At 31.3% G+C, this 22,767-nt stretch overlaps 1 protein-coding gene across 2 annotated transcripts in view; it reads right to left on the bottom strand.

Annotated features, from left to right (window-relative positions):
* Window positions 1-22,767, bottom strand: part of LOC118202464 (general transcription factor 3C polypeptide 3) — a 104,641-nt gene that overhangs the window by 58,529 nt on the left and 23,345 nt on the right. For both annotated transcript variants that reach the window (XR_004760398.2, XM_035374645.2), the window contains exons 5-11: window positions 16,266-16,330; window positions 16,062-16,188; window positions 13,292-13,368; window positions 7,870-7,984; window positions 2,987-3,156; window positions 2,706-2,793; window positions 2,546-2,604 (exon numbers count right to left, since the gene is read on the bottom strand). Coding sequence is in view for 1 of the 2 variants with exons in the window: in XM_035374645.2 (XP_035230536.1) it covers window positions 2,546-2,604; window positions 2,706-2,793; window positions 2,987-3,156; window positions 7,870-7,984; window positions 13,292-13,368; window positions 16,062-16,188; window positions 16,266-16,330 (701 nt within the window). In the remaining variant the exon portion in view is untranslated. The remainder of the gene's footprint in view (window positions 1-2,545; window positions 2,605-2,705; window positions 2,794-2,986; window positions 3,157-7,869; window positions 7,985-13,291; window positions 13,369-16,061; window positions 16,189-16,265; window positions 16,331-22,767) is intronic.

The following is a 22,767-nucleotide window of genomic DNA, read 5'->3' on the forward strand; positions in this document are numbered from 1 at the left end:
CATTAAACAGTTATAGCAGATTTAAGTTCTGTGTATCATAACATGCACTGCAAAGTTACTGACACTGTTTTTACTATCCAAAGTTTCTATACATATCACGGTCACCTTACTCGTCCCTATAAGAACTCTATACTGCCAAAACTTTGACACTTTCTAATTACTTTCGTGTAAAAATTAAGAAGACTTATTTACAACAAAGCAAATTATATAGGAATTAAAAATCAGGTTCATCTTTTTTAGTGACCCTATACATCTTCCTGCATTAAACATTACAATAATATATCAGTTTGTTTTTCTGAAGGGTTCTAATTTAAAAGAATTGAACAATGAAATGAGTTACAAAACACTCTCTTGGAAAACAGCAAAGCAAAACTTTGTGTCCATATAAAAGATTTGGCTGCACTTTAAATTTATATCTACTCTCAGGAAGCATCTTGTACATAAATTTATAATTTCATAACTGCCAACTTTAAATGGGAAAAAAAGGTTCTCATATAAAAAGGAGGTTACAACAGGTTTTCATGTTGCATAGTGATGCCATTTCAGAAGAACTCAAAACTGATGCAAAATTTACTTTATAATGAATGATTTAACTTATAGAACTATTTATAACATGATTATGATGTAAAATATATTTATTTTTAATTAGATATCCCAAATTCTATGTGTTTTGGATAATTTCATTTGTAATTTTTTTTACACTTTTATGTTGAGAAAATCATGAATAACTAAGGAAAGCTTTTATTTATTAAAGTACGAGGCGTATTCGGAAACTAAGTACCGTTCTGGAAAAAAAAAAAAAAAAAAATAGTAAAACAATTTTTTCGAATCCAATTTTATTTTTACATGAAAATACATGTCTTAAACTATTCTTCAACATAGTTTCCGCCAATGATCAAACACTTGTCATAGCGGGTGACCAGTTTTTGCATACCATCGTCAAAGAAACTTCCCGCCAGTTTCGATAACCACGACTCCAAAGCATTTTTTATGTCATCGTCAGATCCAAAGCGCTTGCCACCAAGCTCGCGCTTCATGTGCAGTGATAGTCAGACGGCGGCAAGTCCGGGCTGTACGGCGGGTGATCGAACTGCTCCCAATGAAACTGTCGAATTAACGATTGAGTGACACCAGCAGTATGGGGCCGAGCATTGTGATGGAGCAACACAATTCCATTACCGTGCATTCATCTTCGTTTGTTTTGAGTGGCACGCCTTAGTTTTGTTAAAGTCTCGCAATATCGTGCCACATTAATGGTTTCACTTCTGGGAAGAAATTCAGTAAGCAAAATGCCTTTCCTATCCCATAAGACAGTGCACGTGATTTTTTGTGATGACATTGTCACTTTGAACTTTTGTTTTTTTGGAGAATGAGTGTGTCTCCACTCCATCGATTGTTGTTTCGATTCTGGTGTGAAATGACACACCCAAGTTTCATCACCTGTCACAATTTGGTTTAAAACGTTTTCTTCCTCATGACTGTACCGCGTGAGAAATGTCAGGGCACTACCAAATCGCTTTGTTTTGTGAACATAAGTGAGCATTTTTGGAACCCATCGGGAACACAGTTTGCAATAATAATTCAAGCGGTCAGACACAATTTCGAACAAAACAGTACGTGAAATTTGTGGAAATGCCTCTGAAAGAGTTGTCATTGTGAAGTGCCTGTTCTCATGAATTGCTTCATCAACTTTCCTTACCAAATCATCGGTGACAACAGAAGGCCGATCACTCCGAGCCTCGGCGTGGACATTTGTTCGACCTGCATTAAACATTCTTATCCACTTTCTCACCATTCCATCACTTATCGCGTATTCATCGTAAACTTCTGTCACTTGACGATAAATTTCGGCCGGTTTAACATTCCTCGCGTTCAAAAATTTAATCACGGCACGAATCTCACAGTCAGCGGGAGAACTAATTGTCTTAAACATTTTGAATGTGCACAGCAAACTGAAAACACAACATAGAGCAACCAAAATGGCGACAATTGAAAGTCAGTGAACAAGAAAGACTAGTGCGCATGCGCGGGAAGCATACCACAGTGCTGCAACGGCGCTAGAATGAAACGGTACTTAGTTTCCGAATATGCTACGTACTTTTAATTACAATGAAAACAAAAACAAAAACAAAAAATTAACAATGTATGCAATATATATTCTTGTGTGAATTAATTTAGTAATGCATCATAATACTGATATAAAACAAAATTAAATACAAATGTTAAATGATAAACATTAATTCAGTTTTCATAAAAAGTCCTTTAATTTCTATAGTATATAAGACAATTTAAATAAAATAAAATTTTAAAAGAAAAATTATGCTGAAAATCACTATAGATAGGAGAATGGATATAGAATAATTTCCGAAAATTAAAAATCAGAAGTTTCTGTGATCTAATGAAAGATATGATGAATAACCAAAACATGTGGCAGTTATATAATTTCATGCTAAAAATACCACCAATACCATGATATAAAACATTAAGTTTTATATAAAATATTATAAAAATGAAAATTTATAGTATATGATGCATATCAAATTACCTTTATGGCTGATGTGTAAAATTTTTGAATCAGTTGTAACTCCAGAAGAAAATTCACATCTAAAACAAAATATTTAAAAAATTACACAAATAAGTTTACACATACATATATGCATATATACACAAATACACATTAAATATACAGAAGGATTTTAAGTTACCTTCTGAAGTAATCAGTGAAGGGAACTTAGTAAAAGCCATTTCTAACACTTTAATTGCATTTATGTAGTCAGTATTCTCATAATGAACCTAATAAAAAAAAATGGACGGAGAAATTAGCTTTGACAAAAAAAAAAACAAAAAAAAAAAAAAATCACACAGTAAAATCTTTTCCTTCATTTTATATATCTTGCAATGATATTAATTCATATATATTAATAACTAAATTAAAATAACTGATATATATATATATATATAACAATATCTAGCACAAATAATTTACCTTTGCAATCTCTCTTGACATTTCTACACATTTCTGTCCAGCTTCAGGGGCACTCAAATGCTTCAAAATTTGTTCATATCCAGCCAAAGCTTTTTTTCGATCTCCTATTCGTTCATATAAATTGCATCTTTCCCACAGAAATGGTACATTATCTGGCTCATTACGAATTGCTATAACATAGAAATTCAAGTTATAATTGTTGGCGACTACTGAAATTTAAATTAATAATTCATGTGTGAAAACATATTACTTTCAGTTATTAGATTTTGCATGTAAACAGTTGTTACTTACTATAAAGATATCACATAATATGGCAAAAGACATTTGTAATAAACATTTTATCAGCTCATATGTTGAATTATAGTACTTAGACATATGTTGAATTAATATTTCAATATTTTCCATTCATGTTACATTTTATAGCATGTGTTTAATAACTGTGTAACAAATTTTTATTTTTGTAAGCAGCAGTGCAGGTTATATCCTGAGTGGGAACTTCTATAATATAGCACCAACCATGAAAGAAATTTACCGAGCATAAATGCATGATGCGAGAGAGAAAAAACAGTCATGAAGATAGTGCGCATACATAACATAAATGTTTTACAGAAGAGTAAAATATAATAAAATTACATTTATTTCTACATCTACATTTATTACGACTAAATTACATTTCCTCACTAATATTTATTTCTTGCATATATAGCTTCTACTGGCCATTAATTTGCAAATGCTATTAATGTGACTTAAAAAGAGTTTTTCTATTCTATCAAATGGCATCATATATGTTTTGCTGGTATAACTCAACAGTGTTGAGATATACCAGCAAACATCACTCTTATACATCACTGTTGAGCCACATCTCATTTTTTCTGCCTGTAACATTCAGTGTTTTTTCTTTGAATACTTTTATCATTAATATATAGGTGCCTCTTGTGACCATTTTAGCTTAGTCTATTATAATGCAGAATGCTGCATTATTCTTACTCCTTGGTATATCGAAAATTGATAGCATTTTGTATCCAAAAGGATGATCAATATGCACTTTTAGTTTATCTGCAGTACATGTCTTTCTTGAAAGAAAAAGTTGTTTAGTATAAGAAGTTAAGTAGGATCGACTTTCAACTGCCAATAAACTTAAGCAATTAATTATGGAGATGGTGATTTTCTTTTATGGTGGCCACCATAGCATAGAAGTAAAGCATAATGCTTGTAAAAATGTGGCAATCAGCTTTATTTCCTTAATTAAATATTGAACCTAAATACATACATTCTATAAGATTAGAAAAAAAAAAAAAGAGTATTTTCTGTTAATGAGTGGCAGTCACCAAATGCATGTCAATGTGTCAATTGTGGTAGCTTGTTTATATGGTGTCATGAATAGCAGTGCATGATGCCATTGCAAATAAGTGGGAAGAATGAACATCAGTCCAGGAATTTTTTGTCCTAGACTTTCAGTTGCTTAAGTGGATGTACTGGCAGCTACCAGGTATGAACACCTGCAAGTTAACCACAAATACAACATTAAATCATTGTACAGGATTGATGCGTAAAGAAATCACTGGCCACCATCATCTAGTAGATTCTTACTTCAATGAATTCACATGTTTGGGACTGCATGAAAAGATGTTAAATATTTTTGGCAGTGTTAAATGATATTAGCAGTTTTATGCCTCTTGTGTAATTTGAAATTAATCTTGTAAAATCTGTTTTGTATTTCTGCATTTGTCTTTATTACAGTAGATAACAGCTACCTATATACATAAGGGGTAATGTTTTCAGTTCAAAAATTCAATAGTGAGTTTTCAGTGAATGAACACAAATTAAGGTCACATTTTTACTACTTTTATAATAATGTTTGTTGGTCTGTGTGTGTGACAACGTTTTTTTGGGGGGGTCAACCATAACTCTTATATGACACTTTAAAAAATTTCCATTTCACATATTTAACTTTCTACATACATATAAAAAGAGTTGATTAGATTTTGGGTAAAACTGGACAACCAGAAATGGTGCTTTGCAGGAAGCCCATAACAATCTTTAATGGACTTAATCTTTAATAAAGTTGTATTCTGTATGGAGCCCAAAACAGTTTTTAAAGAAAAACTATAAAATTAACAACAGACTTTCACAAAAGGGTATGTTATGAGACAATCCAAAATTTCTCAAATTTGGTATCTAAAATAGGTATGTGATTGAGAATCATATTACATTTATAAACATTAAATGTATTCCTGAAATTATGCTAAATGCAATGAGAATAAGCTCATTATGAAGCTAAGCTCTCATTATGAAGCAGTTAAATATATTAGTCTCAATCTCCAATGCATTTATTTCCCATTTGTGTTGAATCACCTTAAGAAAAAAATCTGATGTGTACACCACATGACTTCCTTGTACGGAATATTAAATTATACGCATTTTTTTTTTTTTTTTTTTTTTTTTTTGCATTTCATTTAAACTTATTGGATTTAATTAAATCTACTTCACCGACAGCGCATAAACCACAATAGAATAAATGCATTCTTTAAAATGCACTTTGTTTACCATAGTGACACTCTGGCGCTAGGTTTACTTATCAGTATTATATTTCATTCATATTATAACTCAGAATGCACAAAATGTATATCATTTAAAGAATTATCTAATCATTGCCACATGTTCTATTCAAATACTGTAATAAAGCTAGAACGATGTATAAAAGAAATTAAGCAAACAAAAAACAGAAACAGTTTTTCACAGACGATTGAGTATTTCTTATTTAATTAATTCAGTTCTCACTTCGCGAGAAGGCAAAAATACATAAAAACTCAAAATATCTATATTAAAAATTACGAAGTAAATCTCAAACGCTTATTTCCTCAAAAAAATTCCAGAAAGAATTAAGTATGATTTAATTGGCAATAATAAATGAATGCGTTATCTTTGTTGTTGCGAAGCTAAGTTTCTCTAGATTGGCAACAAATCCACTAGTCTCCTGTTTCAAATGTAAACATCAATGGCCGCCATTAAAAACCGGCTTAGCGGCAATTAAACAACTTTAAAATTGCTGATAATTCTAAAAATATTGCACACAGATTTACTAAAGGCATAAAATCCTTAACTGGAAGATGAAAACAACATAATTCAATCATTTTTAAAGCAAAAAATGTACAATTTACAAACATATAAGAGTAAAGAAACTGAGATCACTGAGCCAGGTAATAGAGTGGATATATATATAAATATATTTATATACGTTTGGTGCGGCCAATTGCAACCAAAACACGAGGTGCACATCTACATGTTATAGCAGTCCTATATACAAAATTTCAACGTTCTGAGGCTACTCGTTTTTGAGTTATGTGAGATACGTACGTACATACGTTCATACAGACGCCACGAAAAATTCTCTTCAGAATTAATTTTAAAGCAGTTTTATAATTTTTTTGAAGGAAAAGAGCATTTTATTCTGTCCTTATGTACAGATATGACGCTAATACATCGTTAAATTGCATTCAATAGCGGTCAAAATGGATATTTTCATTGAAATATGCTGCCTGAAACTTTTCGCGATTACAATACTTCCTTTTTACTTCGTACAAGGAAGTAAAAAGGATGTTGTCACCAAATGTTATTGCTATGTATTTAAAAAAAATACTAATAATATAGTAAATTTAAATAATATAGTCAATAGGAAAAGAAAAGTATAGCAATGCTTAACACTCTATCAGGAATTCTAAAGATAAGCTGCTTTTGAAAATTTTGTGATTTGCAGTTTTTTTTATTATTATTTATACTGGATTTAATAAAATAGTAACTCTTTTCATCAAGTTTTACATATTGTTAAGTTTGATACCATCTAATTAGATTCTGTGCCAACATTTATATTTGGCACTAAAAGCTGCCCAGTTAACAGAAAGTACTGAAAAAATAAAGAGGACGTATCTATAGCTAATGCTTTAAACAGGAGTCTTGTTTCCTTCAGCATGTGAAACAGTCAAAAATTTTTTAATTCAGTCAGAATTATTGTTCTTTACTTAAGAACTTAAATATCAATGATGATATCGACTCAGCTTCATCATCTCAAAGATTTAGTAACAGCATAGTCTTCAACACTGGGATAGGCTATTAATGCTAGCTGGCAAGTACAAGACATACATGAAAGCACTGTAGATCAATCCAGAATAGTGATGAGCTAAACATGTGAATACTAAAGGCATGAAGGTATGCAGTATTCCATTAAATAAGCACTGCCATTTAAATAAAAAAGTTTTATGATGTCATGGTGCTAAAGCAAGCAGAAAATGCACATTTCTGACACTTTTTATTACAAAATTTCTCAAAATATAGTATAGAATTTTATGAAATCTGACTCATATATGAACAGAATTTTGTAAAAATAAAATCTAACTGTTTGTATGTTCTCGACAAATTAAAAATTATAATTAGTAAAATAGCCATCATACTTTATTTAGACATGAAAAGTGAGTAGAGATACTCAAGAACAAATCTAATAAGACCGATTCTTTTTCTACAGCTATAAACATATGATTTAAATTTTAACTCATTAATGAATAATGAATGTTTTAACTGTAATTTTTACTCTAAAAATGCTATTTCACAAAACGTTCCTCCTATACAGCATTGAGATATGTTCATAATGTTCCAAGCTTTGCCTTGTTACTTTGTAATTTTAAGTAAATACAGACTGCAATCACCTTTCCCAAACAAATTGCATATAACCAGCTCTGTTACTTAAGCAGAAATGTTTTTGCACAAATAGATGAACACATTACATTTAAATAATTGTTTAGATTTAATATGACAATAATGAAGGATTGAGCTTAATTTTGATATGTATAAAAAGAATCGAAAATGGTACTTTAAATCTGGCAATTTACCATAACTATAACAGCTGATAGCTTGAGCAATTTTATTTTGCTCTAGTGAAAGATCTGCTAGTCGTATCCATTCTTCGGTATCAGAAGGGTCCAAGCATGCTGCAACCAAATAGCACTAAAAGTGAAAAACAAACTGCAAATTTATTACATACAATTACAAAATATATTAAAATTAAAAAGAAATGCTAAAACAATAATTTAAAACAGCTACAAGAAATGCAAAAAGAAAAAATTTTGATAATGCCACTAAAATACAAAAAGGTCTGAAATCCAGATGTCCAATACCTGAAATGATCTAATATCTCAGCCTCTGGACTACCAGCTAAAATAAATTAATAAATAAACTAAATATTATAAAAAAATCTGCCTTTCTCTTACAAAATCTATGAATGGAGAATATAATACTCAACAAAAAGAAGCAGGTGTGCCATATGATTTTTCTCCCGACTGACTAAGATTCCAAAATGTCACTTTCAAACACAAGTTGGTTAGAGATTTGCATCATAGGCAATTACAATATATTGATTGGAATTGTGTTGATGTTGATTATGATCACACTTTTTGCCCTTAAGGGAATATGGGGGGCAGGACCGGTGCTATGTATTTGCTGCCGATGGGTCCTAAATTCTGCTGTCTGGTAGCATAAATTCGAAAAATTTTGCCACCTCTAAACTTCTGCCCAGTGCCTCTTCTAAGCTCTAAAATTTTTGCCATCCCTAATTTTTGCTGCTCAGTCAACCTCTCAAGTTTATAATTCTTGTCTCTCCTGAATTTTGCACCACAATACGCCTGCACCAGCTCTGGTGCCAATCCTGCTACAGGCTTAGTTATGTCATTTTACTAGATTTAAATTTATCATCAAAAATTCGGAAATCTAAGACATCTAATTATGCGAACTCCTGATGATTCCATCTCATACTTTGTACTGCATTTAAACAAGCATTACATGAAAATATAAATATTCAGGAACTGTAATTTAAAGGTAAAAAAGAAACATATATATATAATTCACTCCAGAAGCCAAATTTTAAAAGAAGTGTTAATTCAAAAAGAAGTGTTTTTACACCTATATTATTCAAATCAATTTGGCACACTTCAAACACGAGTGTAAGAAAATTATAAATATTTATTCTCATTGATTAGATTATAACAAAAATCACAAAGCAGATTTACTGAAAAAGGTCAATGTGCTCAGAACTTTGAAGAAAGCAGTTAACTTATCAAATCGTTCAACTGCAGTTGATCTCCTTTGAAATCTCGCTGTATCACTATGACATCATATGCATTCAACTTTCAGTAATGATTATTATAATTTTCTTCAACATATAATTTAAATGCATCTGCAGTTGCATGTATTGTTTAACCTTATAAGTGGTCAAAAGTTCAGCTCTGACAGCTCAATTTTTTTTTTAAATAAAGAAAATGCATTTTCTTGGTTACAATTCCAAAATGTCCCTACTATTTTATACTTTGATTTTTTATGTTCCAGCATACTACTTTAACTGTTTGGATGAATTTCAAAATAAAACATACACTTATGTGCATATACGTGCTTACTTGAGGGTATTAAGAAAAATATTCTTGTATGTGTACATTACATGGCTTGTCTGGCTGAAGAGTTAACAAAATTACACTTGATAGTTTTTCAAGAAGATTAAAAACAAACAAATGTCTCAAAGAAAACTGTTTGTTCTCCAGTGAAATAAAATTATTTTTATCTTAAATAGTATTCCAGTAACATCAGAAAAAGTGTTCTAACATTTTGCAGTTGCTGACTTGAATGTGCCCTGTATGAAAAACTCAACTAGTAGCATAACTTGATGTCTAATAAATGTATGTTGCATTATTGATTAAAATAACCAACAATCAGACAATTAATTTAAAGCAACTCTGTTACCTTTGAAGATAGCAGAGAAGATGGTTAAGAGCAATTTTACTATGGCCATGGATCTTAATGTTTACCCAAGAAAATTGTTTCTTGTTTTGAAAATCAGTGATTCAAAATTAAAAAACTTTTCTAGAGTCATTGGAAAAAAGTCAACACTGCCATTAATCATCATTCAATAAACTTGCATAAATGACAAAACAAATTCACAGCAAAGATTAAATAAGGCTGATTTACTGTACATTAGCTCATTAATGTTAAGTATGCAATATAAATTCAGAAAACTCCAAAGTTCACCTACAAATAAAACTATTGACTATACTGAATATTTTTTAACTCTGAATCTCTTAAAATTGTGCACAAATAAGATAGAATTTCATTAATCTATGCTAATATTTTTTTATATATACACAAATAAAATTTGATTTTTAAGAAATTCAGCATGGCAAAATTAACTAGAATTTTTCCTTATATGTATATACAAATAAAAAAAGGGGATGGGGCACATATAACTTAATTTGGTGAAAGAAACAAATATGTTTTGTAGCTGTACAAATAGTTATTAGTATTTCCCACATACTCCTCGGTACACTCTTTTATATACTAAACACATACCATGAGTGTCTACACATTTTTTGCATTAGATAAATCTTTATTTTGTGATATATATATCCTACTGTCTTTTAAAATTAATTTTAAATTTAAATAGTCAGCAAGCATAAAGAATTTATTTATCCACAGTTTCTCAGACACTGAGAACATAAACATATCTCATAGCTGTTTTGTTTACGCTCTGCACAGTAATTAAACTTGTTCACATCAGCAGCGAATGCAGACAGATTCTTAAAAACAGCATCTGTAGAGATTTATCTAGTGTTAAAAGTCTAAAATACAGTAAAAAAGGATAGAGACATTATCTTTTAATATATTCAAAATTTAATTGTAGCAGATTTCATTAATCATTAGAAATGCTATGCATCCAGGAGCATAGAGGCTTAGTTAGGGGGAAAAAAAGGAAAAGAAAATCACTGCTGTGGCTTTGCAAAGGCTTATAAAATAGTGTATTTATTTATATTTTTCTCTGATTTAAGAGCATAAAAATTACTCTGAAAGGAATTTCACTAAAGATTAAACAATTATTTTTTATAAAATACATCTACATGTTTTTACAAAAAGAAAAAAAAGAAAGAAAGAAAGTATTCAGGAGGCAAAGCAGTTAGTATGTTACCATAGTTGTTATGTGTAGACCCCAATGTCACCAAAACATATTATGTAACAACACAGGTATGCACATAGCACATGTTTGTTTTCATTGATGTGCAATGTGGATGTTGTATAATGCTGAATTTGATCAATTCTCCAGTTTTTTTTAAGTAAAAACAGGCTGATGTGTATATGGGGAGGGGGGAAAATCCTTAAAAAAAAAGTTAATGTTTATTGCCTGTGTTTCTTGCTTCTCCTATTTTACTCTTTGAATGCTATCGTAAGAATTTTTAGAGTGCCACTATTTCAGAAATTACTGTTACTTTTCACACATTAACTTGGCAAAAAATTAGTCACTAGTGAGTTCGTGACGTTTCAGTGACGGGCGGAGATAATCAGAAAGTACCATATATAATTGTATTTAAAAAAAAAACTAATAATTTTATATTCAATAAATCTTGATTAAATAATTGTTATAGTATGAGATTGTTATAGTATTATAACATATTTAAAGCTGCTGTATGCATGGCATGCTTTACACATGGGAAGACATACCAAATAAATATGCAGTAGTACCTCCCAATAAGGGGCATCTACCAGGCCAGCCATTTGTCCTTTAAATAGAGTTGACCCTTCTTCAGAGGGTACACACCAAAAAAATTTATTTAATTTGAAATTCAGGTAGCATTAAGATTCAAATGAATTATATATAAATAAGTAATACAGCCACAGGTATTTATTTGAATTTGAAGGTAATGAAAGATGAACATTCTTACTTAAAAAAGTTTAATTATTGTAAAAATATGTGAAATGAACACTAAAATATTGTATTTACAGAAATTTAATGAAAAAAAAATCTGTTACATGGGTTTGTTTGAAAGTCTGTGCATTGGGGGCATTTTTTTTTTTTTTTTCACATGAATGTTAAGTTACTCATGATCTTAAATCCTTCACTACCAGTAACAGTTATCATTGATTTTTTAATTAGGTGTATTTTAAGGCATCTGTAGAGTTTTTATGCCACATTTTTCATCTGACTCTTCTTCATCTTCATCACTACTTTCCAAGCTATTTTTGTTAAAGGTCACATCAACAATTACAATTGAAATAAAAGATTTTATATCATCGTTGGTGACTTCAGTGCACAAGTTTTCATCAATTTCTAAATATTCTTGCATTTGAGCACTGACACTGATTTTGACAAACTCAAACAATTCATTTTCATCAGTAGTATTTTCACTCGAATTTCAAAACCTGCTTTCTGAAAATAGTGCTGAATGCAACTTTGTGATACAGATTTCACAGCCTTTATTATCTATTGAATGGCATTCAGTATATACATTTTTGAAAGCCGATTTTCATTTCTGCAAACAGCTTGACAAAGAAAATGCCATAAAAATAATTTTCTGTAATGAACCTTGAACCTTCTAAACTAAGCTTTTTAATTTCTGCTACATGAATTACTATATCAACTTTTTGCTTTAATCTTTTTTTCCTTTTTGAACCTATGCTAGATAACATATATAAAAATACCACACAGGTAAAAATTACACTTTGTTTGCTCCCCAGTCCTAGCATGAACTGGTACATTCTATGTACATTGTGAGATACATATGCCTTGGCAGACTACCCAGTCATCTAACCACATATTCTTTCCTATTGGTCCCTGTCTTGAATTGCCTTCAACTTGCTAACAGTGTTTCCTCCCTCCTACTGATAACTGTAGCAAGAATAACTGGATTTTGAGTTCCATGAATATGAAATATCCATTTTTATTACACCACAACTTGCTTTTTTCTAATATACTGTTCCTCTGTCTCCTACTGAAAAGTAGTTTCCAAAAGAGTGGGATTAACTTTTCATTTCATTGTTCCCTTGTCACAAAACTATCTTTCCCTGAGCATAAACTTGCCTTTGAAGCCTCAAAATGTTACTAAGAAGGAGCATTTCTATGTTTATTTGTTTTCTACCTCTATCTCAGTTTTGAAACTTTTTTTCAGCAACCGTTAATGAATGGTAAATTCATTAAGGTCCCTATTCAAAGAAACAGGACCAACAGAATGTCCCTTAAATAAATGTGTCCCTTATAAAAGGTACTACTGTATATACAAAATATACTGATAATTACCAATGCAATTTTACAGTAAGATAATCAAAATACTTCTCATTTACACCAGAAAAACATAATAAAACAATATACAGAAGGGGGAACATGTTAAAACAGAAAATACAAGCATCAAAAGCAATTTTGGACATAAGAAACATTTGCCTAAGTGGAAAGTACCTAGTAATTTCATTCTAGATGTCTATATATTGGTTTATTTTGCAACATACCTGTAATGATTTCCTAGGTTCCCCTGTTGCATCATATATAACACCTAAAGTCTGGAAGGGTTCTTGAGCAGTTGGTGCTGAAAGGAAATTTAATAACAAATTTAAATATATATTAAATAAAAATTAATAAATAATATTAATCTAATATAATATCATAAATAATGTTATAACCACTTTTATCATACTCCCAATAACCTAACATACAATCATAACATTAATTTAATAAAGTAATTAAATAGTTAAATGTACTTAAACTATTATACTAGGGAACAATTTGTAATACAATTTCTGTTAAGTTCAATTTTTGAGCTATTTTAAAGTTAAACGGCAAAGCTGATTTCAAAATTATTAATCAGTTTACTTCTATACATCATGTTTTTTTCCCCTATCTGTTATGTGAGTGTGACCACTCTCCATGGCATTGAGTCTGAATCACAGGAAGTACTACTGCTCTCGTATTAGCTGACATAAGCCCTCCGATCGCCGTTGAATGAATGATGGTGTAGGAGACCAGCAGCAGGTGCATACTTATCTAGACTAGTTCAGTTACACCTAAGATACTGTAATGAGACACTGCGGGTCACTCTCACATATGGAAGTGCATTCCAATGTGCGATCCTAGTTCTTGTTTGTATACAAGGTTAGCAGTGTTCAGTATCTATTTATATACGAACTGAAAGCTTTCCTTATGTCTGCCTCTGCTAGTTTGCATCATAACTGCTTAACAGCCCCAATTCGCCTTGTTATATATGTAATAGTTTTGGCATTCAGAGTCAACGGACAAACATCAGTATATTTGTCAGGTGAGCCTATTTTGCCTATTTTAAAGTGAAAAATTGGAGATCAAGATAAATCATGTACTCCTCACATGATTTATCTTGATCAAACAAAGTGTGCAAGCACTGTATTGTGAGTTTACGGATGTGGATAAAGTTTTACATTTCCATTTGGTATACCCATGATTTAGTGAGAACCTAAAGATCAACAGGATCATTTACTTTTGTATAGTAAAACTTCAGGATATAACAAGGAAAACAAATGCAAAATAGAGTATCCTCTGTTACCATCAGGGATATATACCCAATGCCTCATTCATCTGAATTACTAGTGCCAGCTTTCAAAGAATTACTGTCTTTGGAAATACAGGAATACGATTCAAGTGAATATCAAATGGACCCAAACAACGGAGGTTTTGAAACTGAAGATGATTCTATTCATAAGAGATTTGACCAGCATGAGCTGAAGGATTTGGTATGAAATTTGGGATTATCCAAAAAAGCTTCAGAGCTCTTAGCATCAAGACAGCATGAAAAAAACTTGCGTGAAAAAGGAGCTAAGGTATCCTACTTTTGATTACAAGAAAGTGTGTTTCTGCAATACTTTTTAAGTGATGATGTATTTGTGCATCGCCACAACAAATGTAGGTTTAATGAAAGAGTTGGGAATTTGAGCTTATAATGCAACTCAATAGGGACTATTCATCAATAGCTCTTGTGATTTGAAAGTGAAATTTGAAGTGTCTCTTCCTTTACAATTGAAATTTATTTGGTGCAGTCCCAGTAGGCCATTCAGTTTGTTTGTGTGAAAATATGAAGACATAAAGAGAGCCATTGATTTGCTGCAATATCACATATTTGGATCATTTGTATTGACCTTAAAATGGTCTGCCTCCTCCTTGGCCAGCAGTATAGACATACCAAGTTTCCCAGTTTTTTAGGTATGTGGGACAGCAGTGCTTGTGAGAAACACTATGTGCAAGATGTGACCTGAAACTGGGTAATCCAAACATTCTACATCAGCCACTTGTCAACAGAAAAAAACATTACATTTCCCCCTTTGCATATAAAACTGGGTCTAATTGCGTAATTTGTTAAAGCTTTGCCAGCTGAAGGAGACTGCTTCAAGTATCTCATTTTGGCCTGTCATTTGAAAAGAAAAATACCTGTGTGTCTGATGGTCCACAGGCTCGGCAGCTCCTTAAAGATCATTATTTCAACAGAATAATGACAGAACTTTAAAAGAATGCCTGTTTGGAATTCAAAATATTGTCATATATTTTCTTGGAAATACATGAGCGCAGAACTACAGTGACATTGTCCAGCAACTTTTGGACAGCTTTAAAATGCTTGGTTACAACATGAGCATCAAAATCCATTTGTTACATAGCCATCTTGATAACTTCTAGAAAAATCTTGGTGCAGTCAGCGATGAGCACAGTGAGTAATTCTACCAAGATGTGAAGGTCATGGAGGCAGGGTACCAAGGTGGATGGGATGTACATATGGTGGCTGGCTATTTTTGGAGCATCAAGCAAAAATATCCACAGATTAAACACTATAGAAAAACCATAAGTGAAAATTTTTACCTTAATATGCATGTTTATTGTTTGGTTAAAAAACTTTACTATTTGTATGAACAAAATTTAACTTGCAGTAATTATATGTAGCCTTTGAATTAAACTATTCTTTGTGAACAATATATTTGGTAAGTTTTCCCTTTCTATGCATATTTTATATGCCTTTTGAGACAAAAGAGAGGATATCCTGTAACTTAAAAAGCTGGCTTAATCAACAAAAGCTGAGGTTATTTTTGGATTCAGAGGCCAGAAGTTAGTCAAAAACAAGTGACAGATCTAAGACAACAAAATTGCTGTTTCCTAGTGTTATCATTCCAAAATACAATCATAAGATTAATTTAATAAAAATAATAGAATATTTAAATCTACTTAAACTATTATCACAAAAATAATTCTGCCTTTAAAACATCTCACCCAATCGAATAAGCTCCATGCACATTTTAATAGCATCTTCTGTTTCCCCTTGAGCAAACTTTACATGGGCGGCTCCCATTAAACCTTCTAATTCTTTTGGTAAATGACTCATTTTCCTGCGTCCTTTCTGTAAAAGTTAATCAAATTCATGTATCACTTACATTTATTACAAAACAAAAATATAATATGCATAAAAATGTTTACCTTTTTCTTATTTTTTAGCTCCATTTCATATTCTCTATGTTCTTTTTCTATCTGGGACTCTTGCCCTAAATAAATAAAAAATAATTTTAAACCAAATACAGTATACTGCTCCATAAAGTATATCGAAAAGAAAAAATATTTTAAATAAATTAAAATTTGGCATACTGACAAAGTACATAGTTTTCAATTAAAAAATGTTTATGTCTTCAATGATCAAGTTTACAAAGAAATTAATTAGTAAAAATTAGTACAAGGGTCATAAATAATTTTGGATAATTCAAATCATTAACTCAGCAATGATTTAATGATTGTTCAAACTCTATCCTGGCATAGACCAAGCGCTCAAGAGTATTTGCTTTCTAATCATACACACAGATTCTCATTTCACAAGAAATCTAGAAATTGCAGAAGTCAAAGAATTAATTGCATAGTCACTTTGAAAAGAATATCTGCTATGTGGTTATACCAGTTAAAAAATATCATGTCCCCAACATATGGAAGAAATGTTGAAAATAATAACATGCTCGTAATGTATGGAAGTGCAATGAGCTGCAACATATCAGCATTATCTCAAAATACAACTATGAAATACCAACTTTGAGCGGTATGCCCAATTTATGCAATTCTCTGATGTTTCTAAAGTGAAACCAAATTGCTGTGTACATAGAAAAAACGACATGGGGGAAGGTGTGCAGATAATAAGAAAGTACCCAATAAAATTTGGCTTTATTTAAAGCTTTCTAACTTCCAAAATTAATCTGCTTATTTTATATGGCAATCAATGAATTGGACTCCTTTCATCTTTAATTTCCTCAAATTCCATTCTAAATAATAACTCAGCAATTAAAAAATTTACAAAAACAAACATTTGGTGATAAAACTCATCTCTACTGATCATAACTGATCAATGATGGATATTGACATTGTATAATATATAAAAAATTACCATATTTATTTGCATATTTTTTCTTCTAGATTTTTCAGTACACAAGTTAGAATCTTAACAGCAACAACATTAAATATATTCACAAATAGGAAAGAATATTGTGCAAGTAAAAAGAATACAAATGAAATTAATAATTTTAACTTACAAGTTTGAAGTACAGAGCACAATAATATTTTAAGGTCTGCTTAAATGTGCCTTTTAAAGCTTTTTTTTTTTTTTTTTTTTTTTTTTTTTTTTTTTTTTTTTTTTGTCTTTCTCTTCAGTACAGTAAACAATACATAATTTTCTATTCATACGCTCTTTCAAAAGGTAATATTAATAAAAAAAAGGGCAAAAATATGCCAATAAATACAGTATTTAAACTTACAGTATTTAAACTATATTTACTTCTTAAATCTTAGTAAGAAGTTAACTTAATATGAAATTTTTCTCTCAATAATACATAAAAAATTACTAAATAATGATATGTACCAAGTGCAAGTAAATTGATTCAAAATTTTATAAATAATTGTATTTAATTTCTTTTGCGCTAAAAATAATGGCATTAATTAGGCTTTCAAGTTTGAACTTCATACCAGTAGTTCTAGAACTTAACAATCTATGATTAAGATAAAGAAATTTTGAATTTTCAAAATATATGACACAGGTACAATGATAAATTTATCTAAAATCTGAATAAATTTTAGAATTTTCTAAAAATCAAATGAATTTTTTAATTGATTTGATTTCAATACTACTTATCCTAATAAAATATCACATTATAAATTCAATTTTAAAAATTATGATCTAGAATTAAACTCGCTTATAACAAGCGTGAAAGAAATGCAATATTTGCTCATTTTAACTGTTTGTAAAAAACAGATTTGTGAAAAATCAAAAATTCATACATACTTACCATAGTATATACTATATTTACTTTATTTATTTCTGTACAGTGCAAAAGAAGTTGGTTAATTTGCTTTGAGATGTCTTATTATTTCTTTCTTTTCTTATTGTTCCTTGGAGAAAACTGATAGCTGGGAAAGCATCATCATTTGCACCCCCTAGCTTCGAAAAAAGTTTGAAGTTTTTCTGCGCACTCAAAAGCCATTCAGTCTGTTCAGTTTGAAATTCTTCACATTATCGCTTTCATTATTTTTTTTTTAATCTGCTTTAACTTGAATTTCAGTTACAATATCCTCGGGGACTAGGTATGTTGGAAATGATAACATTGGCACTAACAAAGAAACATAATTTTCAAATTCTCCGAGTCATCTACTTCTTCTTCCTCAGTGACTTGCTCTGCCTGAGAAATGTCCAATATAGCCTTACAAAAACAACTGTTAATGCATGTCAACATAATGTTTCCTCCTGCAGCCTCATTAAATGCATTGCATTGAGTATGTTTATAATGCACATTACGAAGTTTGATTTAAAACTTCTGATGACCCTTTAGTCCGTGGGCTGGATATGTGTTTTACAATTATCAATTAAAAGGAGAATTTTACATTTCTTTCCCCAGTTGCCTCCGCATTTTGAAATTAATTCTGTGAAAATGTCTGAAGCCATCTAGGCTTTCTTGCTATGGTCATAATTTGGACTTGCCAATAACCAACAGTTTCTTCTTGTCAGTACCAGATATATTAGAATGCACGAAAGCTGTCAATCAGTTTTTGGACAGCTAGCCTCCAATACACTTTTCATCCTTGAACCTAAAATTCTGCTGTATGGTTATGTTGTAGAAAATACCTGTTTCATTGGCATTATAAATGTCATTTTTTGTACGGCCTTCTCTGATGACTCACTACTTTTCACTCATCAACGTTGTGATATCCAGTATGTTTGTAAACTCTGCTTCATCACAAATTTTTCCAAAGGTTATACCATGCCTGTTCTTCAATCTGTCAAGCCAGGCATTCGAACATAGAAATCCTGAATAGCCAAACTGTTCAGCAAATTTTTCTACTTTTAAAAGTGATTGCACTTTAAAAGATCCTTTATCCACTTTAAAAGAGTTTCCTCTAAATCCTTTTAGCACATTTCTTCAAATGTTAATAGTTGTTCTTATTTTGATCAAATACAGTCATTAATTCTTTCTTATTTTTTAAGTGTTGAAAGAGTAGAAGAAGATAATTTTGCATACATTTTTCAGATTTCAGAATTTTGTATGCCATTCTCTAACTCCATAAAATTCTTACTTATTCATCAACTGACAAAATTTTACATTTGACAAGCACACTCTATGAATACAGATCAAAGAGTGACCTCCACACAAGTCCCCTACCCTACCACTCCTATGCAGTGTAAACTACCATCCAATCAGCAACCTCCATTGTCTCAGTCCATCTCTACAAGGTTGTTGTGAAATACCAACATATGTGCACTCCACAAGATGAAAAAAGCTGCCATCACATTTGCGCAGGATTTATGACTCATCACTAACTTTCAGTTGACTTGACAAAATGTTAATGGAATGTTCAATAAATGTTAAAAGGAATTTTTCCAAGAAAGGATTACCTGAGCTAGAGAGGAAGTCGATAGAAATTTTATGAATCTCAAAAATATAGCTCGTTAAAAGAGGGTTATGCTTCAATAGAATTAGCATTATACTAATCAAGTATTTCCAGTTTCCTTGATAAATCTGAGTTCTCATTAAATCAGGACTCGTTATAAGAGAGTTATATTGTACTTAATTTTTTAGTATCATTTGAATAATCTAAATTTATAATTAAGCCTAGGTTCATGCACAGCTAAAGATATCTAACCAACTTTAAAGCCATTTTCAATGACTAAATACCCACAAGGCGAACCTGGATCAAATATAGTCAAATCTTTGATCGAAGTCTTTACCCTTGCTACCATTCTCTAAAAAGACTATTCCAATGGTTCTAGGGAAAAAGCCCACAGGAATAATGCTCACATGTATAAATGCTTACAGAAAAAAAAACCCACACAGAAGAAAGCTCACATGGAAAAGTGCTCACTTAGAAATATGCTCACATGGAAAAACGCTCACATGGAAATAAGCCCACTGATAAACAAAATACATACATTAATCAATCAATAATTAATAGATCTGAACATCGTGTACCTACTTAACTTGTAAATGAAAAATTATTCAATCACTTGAAAACATTATTGGACAAATGCTCACATTAAACTTTTCAGAGACAGTATATAAAAGAATGAAAACTATAGTAAAATTTCGCATGTACTATAATATTTTATGCCATTGCCTCTGTACGACATTTTTATTCTTGTAACTGCCAATAGTTAATTTTTGTCTTTTTTTATTCTATTTTTGCATACTTTGATGTGTATCTATAGGAATTGATGTTTGAATGTAGTTATTTAAGTTTAGAGCCAAAAAATTCTAGAAGACCACAGTTTCCAATCAAAGTGTGGAATCATTATGAAGCAGCCTTCGGAAAATCTCCTAAAACCACAAATCGTTACGAAAGTTTTCATAACGTACTAAATTCATTATTTAATTGTAGCCATCCCAGTATGTGGTTTTTATTTGACAGACTGAAAAAAGATTTAGTCCATCAATGTTTATTATTAGCTATTGTAAATACAGGGTGTGCTGAAGTTTTAAAAAAAAAAGGAAATATGAAAACTTACATTAGGTAATCACAAATCATGTAAGAAACTATGACGAACTTGATGATAAAATTAGATTTTTACATATATTAGCTAATATTAGGTATTTATAACTTTTTGAAATGTATATTTATGATTTATATATAATAAGGTATTTTACGTAATTTAAATAAAATAATTATTTATATTTACTTATTCTTCTAAATGTTTATATTAGAAAATATGTAACTTATATTCACTATTATTTTATTTTTTAACAATTAAAATTGTAATAATTTTTCACTGTATATTCTGTTTCATTTTTCTTCCTTCCTCCTCTCCCTTTCATAATCCAAAACAGTCCATTTGTTAATCTTATATAGCAACTGAATCTACACATAAGTTAAAGAATTTTGGTATATATATATATATATATATATATATACAGGGGTTGGACAAAAATATGGAAACACCTTTAAAAAAACATGTTTCTTTGCTTAATATGGTGTAGGAAACCCGTTGGCATCCTAAACAGCTTGCAGTCTTCTTGGAAGGAATAAATACAGTTCCTGTATGTTTGCCAAGGGAATATTATACCATTCTTCCTGCAAAACGGTGGCAAGTTCAGATAACGATGTTGGCGGTGGATAACGAGAACGCACTTTCCGTTCCAACGTAGACCACAAAGGTTCGATAATATTCAGGTCTGGTGACTGTGGTGGCCAGGGGAGATGGGACAACTCATCCTCGTGCTCAGAAAACCAGTCCTGGACAATGTGAGCTGTGTGAACAGGGGCTTTGTCGTCTTGGAAGACACTATCACCATCGGGGAACAAAGTTTGTACCATGGGATGAACTTGATCGGCCAAAATGTTCACATAAGTCTTGGCAGTCATGTGCCCTGACACAGTTATCATGGGGCTAGTAGAGAACTACGATATGGCTGCCCAAACCATAACAGAACCCCCGCCATGTTTCACTCTTGGCAACAAGCAGTCTGTATTATGGGCTTGAGATGGCGTTCTCCAGACGTAAACTCGGCCAGAAGTGGGAAACAATGTGAAAGAAGACTCGTCAGACCATATTACTCGCTTCCACTGCTCTATAGTCCAGGCTTTATGACTTAAACACCACCTTTTCCTGTAACGGGCATTAGCATCACTGATGAGTGGCTTCTCAATTGCAGCACGGCTAGCAATTCCCTGTTTATGAAACTCTCTTCTAATTGTTTTGGTACTCACAGGGTTCGGTAACACAACATTCATTTCAGCAGTAACTTTTGCAGCTGTGGTCTTCTTATTTTTCGTCACAATTGCCCTTAATGATCGTCTGTCACGATCACTCAAGACACACTTTCGTCTGCGCTGTGATTTAGCAGATGATGTTTTTCCACTTTTCAAACATGCGGAATAAATCTTCGATACAGTACCTCTTGAAACACTAAACACCTCGGCTACCTTGCTTACGGAAGCACCTACCATACGTGCTCCAACAATTTGCCCACGTTCGAAGTCTGTTAACTCTGACATAATGCAATGACAACCTCACATAACAGTACTCCGACAACAACTGAACTGTTTAGCACATTTACGAAGTTGTATAGGTGGCGTCAGTAGTCAAAAACGCCAGCGCTACCTACATATTTCATTAAAATCAATCTTTCTTTTCAAACATGAATTTCACAAGGTGTTTCCATACTTTTGTCCATCCACTGTATATGATAGATGTTTTGGTAATTTCAATAATTTTTCTTTGAAAAATTCAAGTAGGTATACAAAATCTACTAATTATTGATTGATTAACGTAAGGATATTTCTACGTATTTTATTTATCAGTGGGCTTATTTCCATGTGAGCATATATCTATGAGAGCTTTTTTCCACGTGAGCATTTTTCGAACTGAACATTTTTCCATGTGAGCAGTGGCGGCTCGAGGCTAAAGTTAGTGAGGGTGCTGTTCCAAAAAAATGTAACCTTTGTTTTAAAATTGTGTAAA

Source organism: Stegodyphus dumicola, chromosome 6 (genome assembly GCF_044657685.1).
Source record: "Stegodyphus dumicola isolate Sdum_Otavi_A_Nest chromosome 6, ASM4465768v1".
NCBI classification, from domain to species: domain Eukaryota; kingdom Metazoa; phylum Arthropoda; class Arachnida; order Araneae; family Eresidae; genus Stegodyphus; species Stegodyphus dumicola.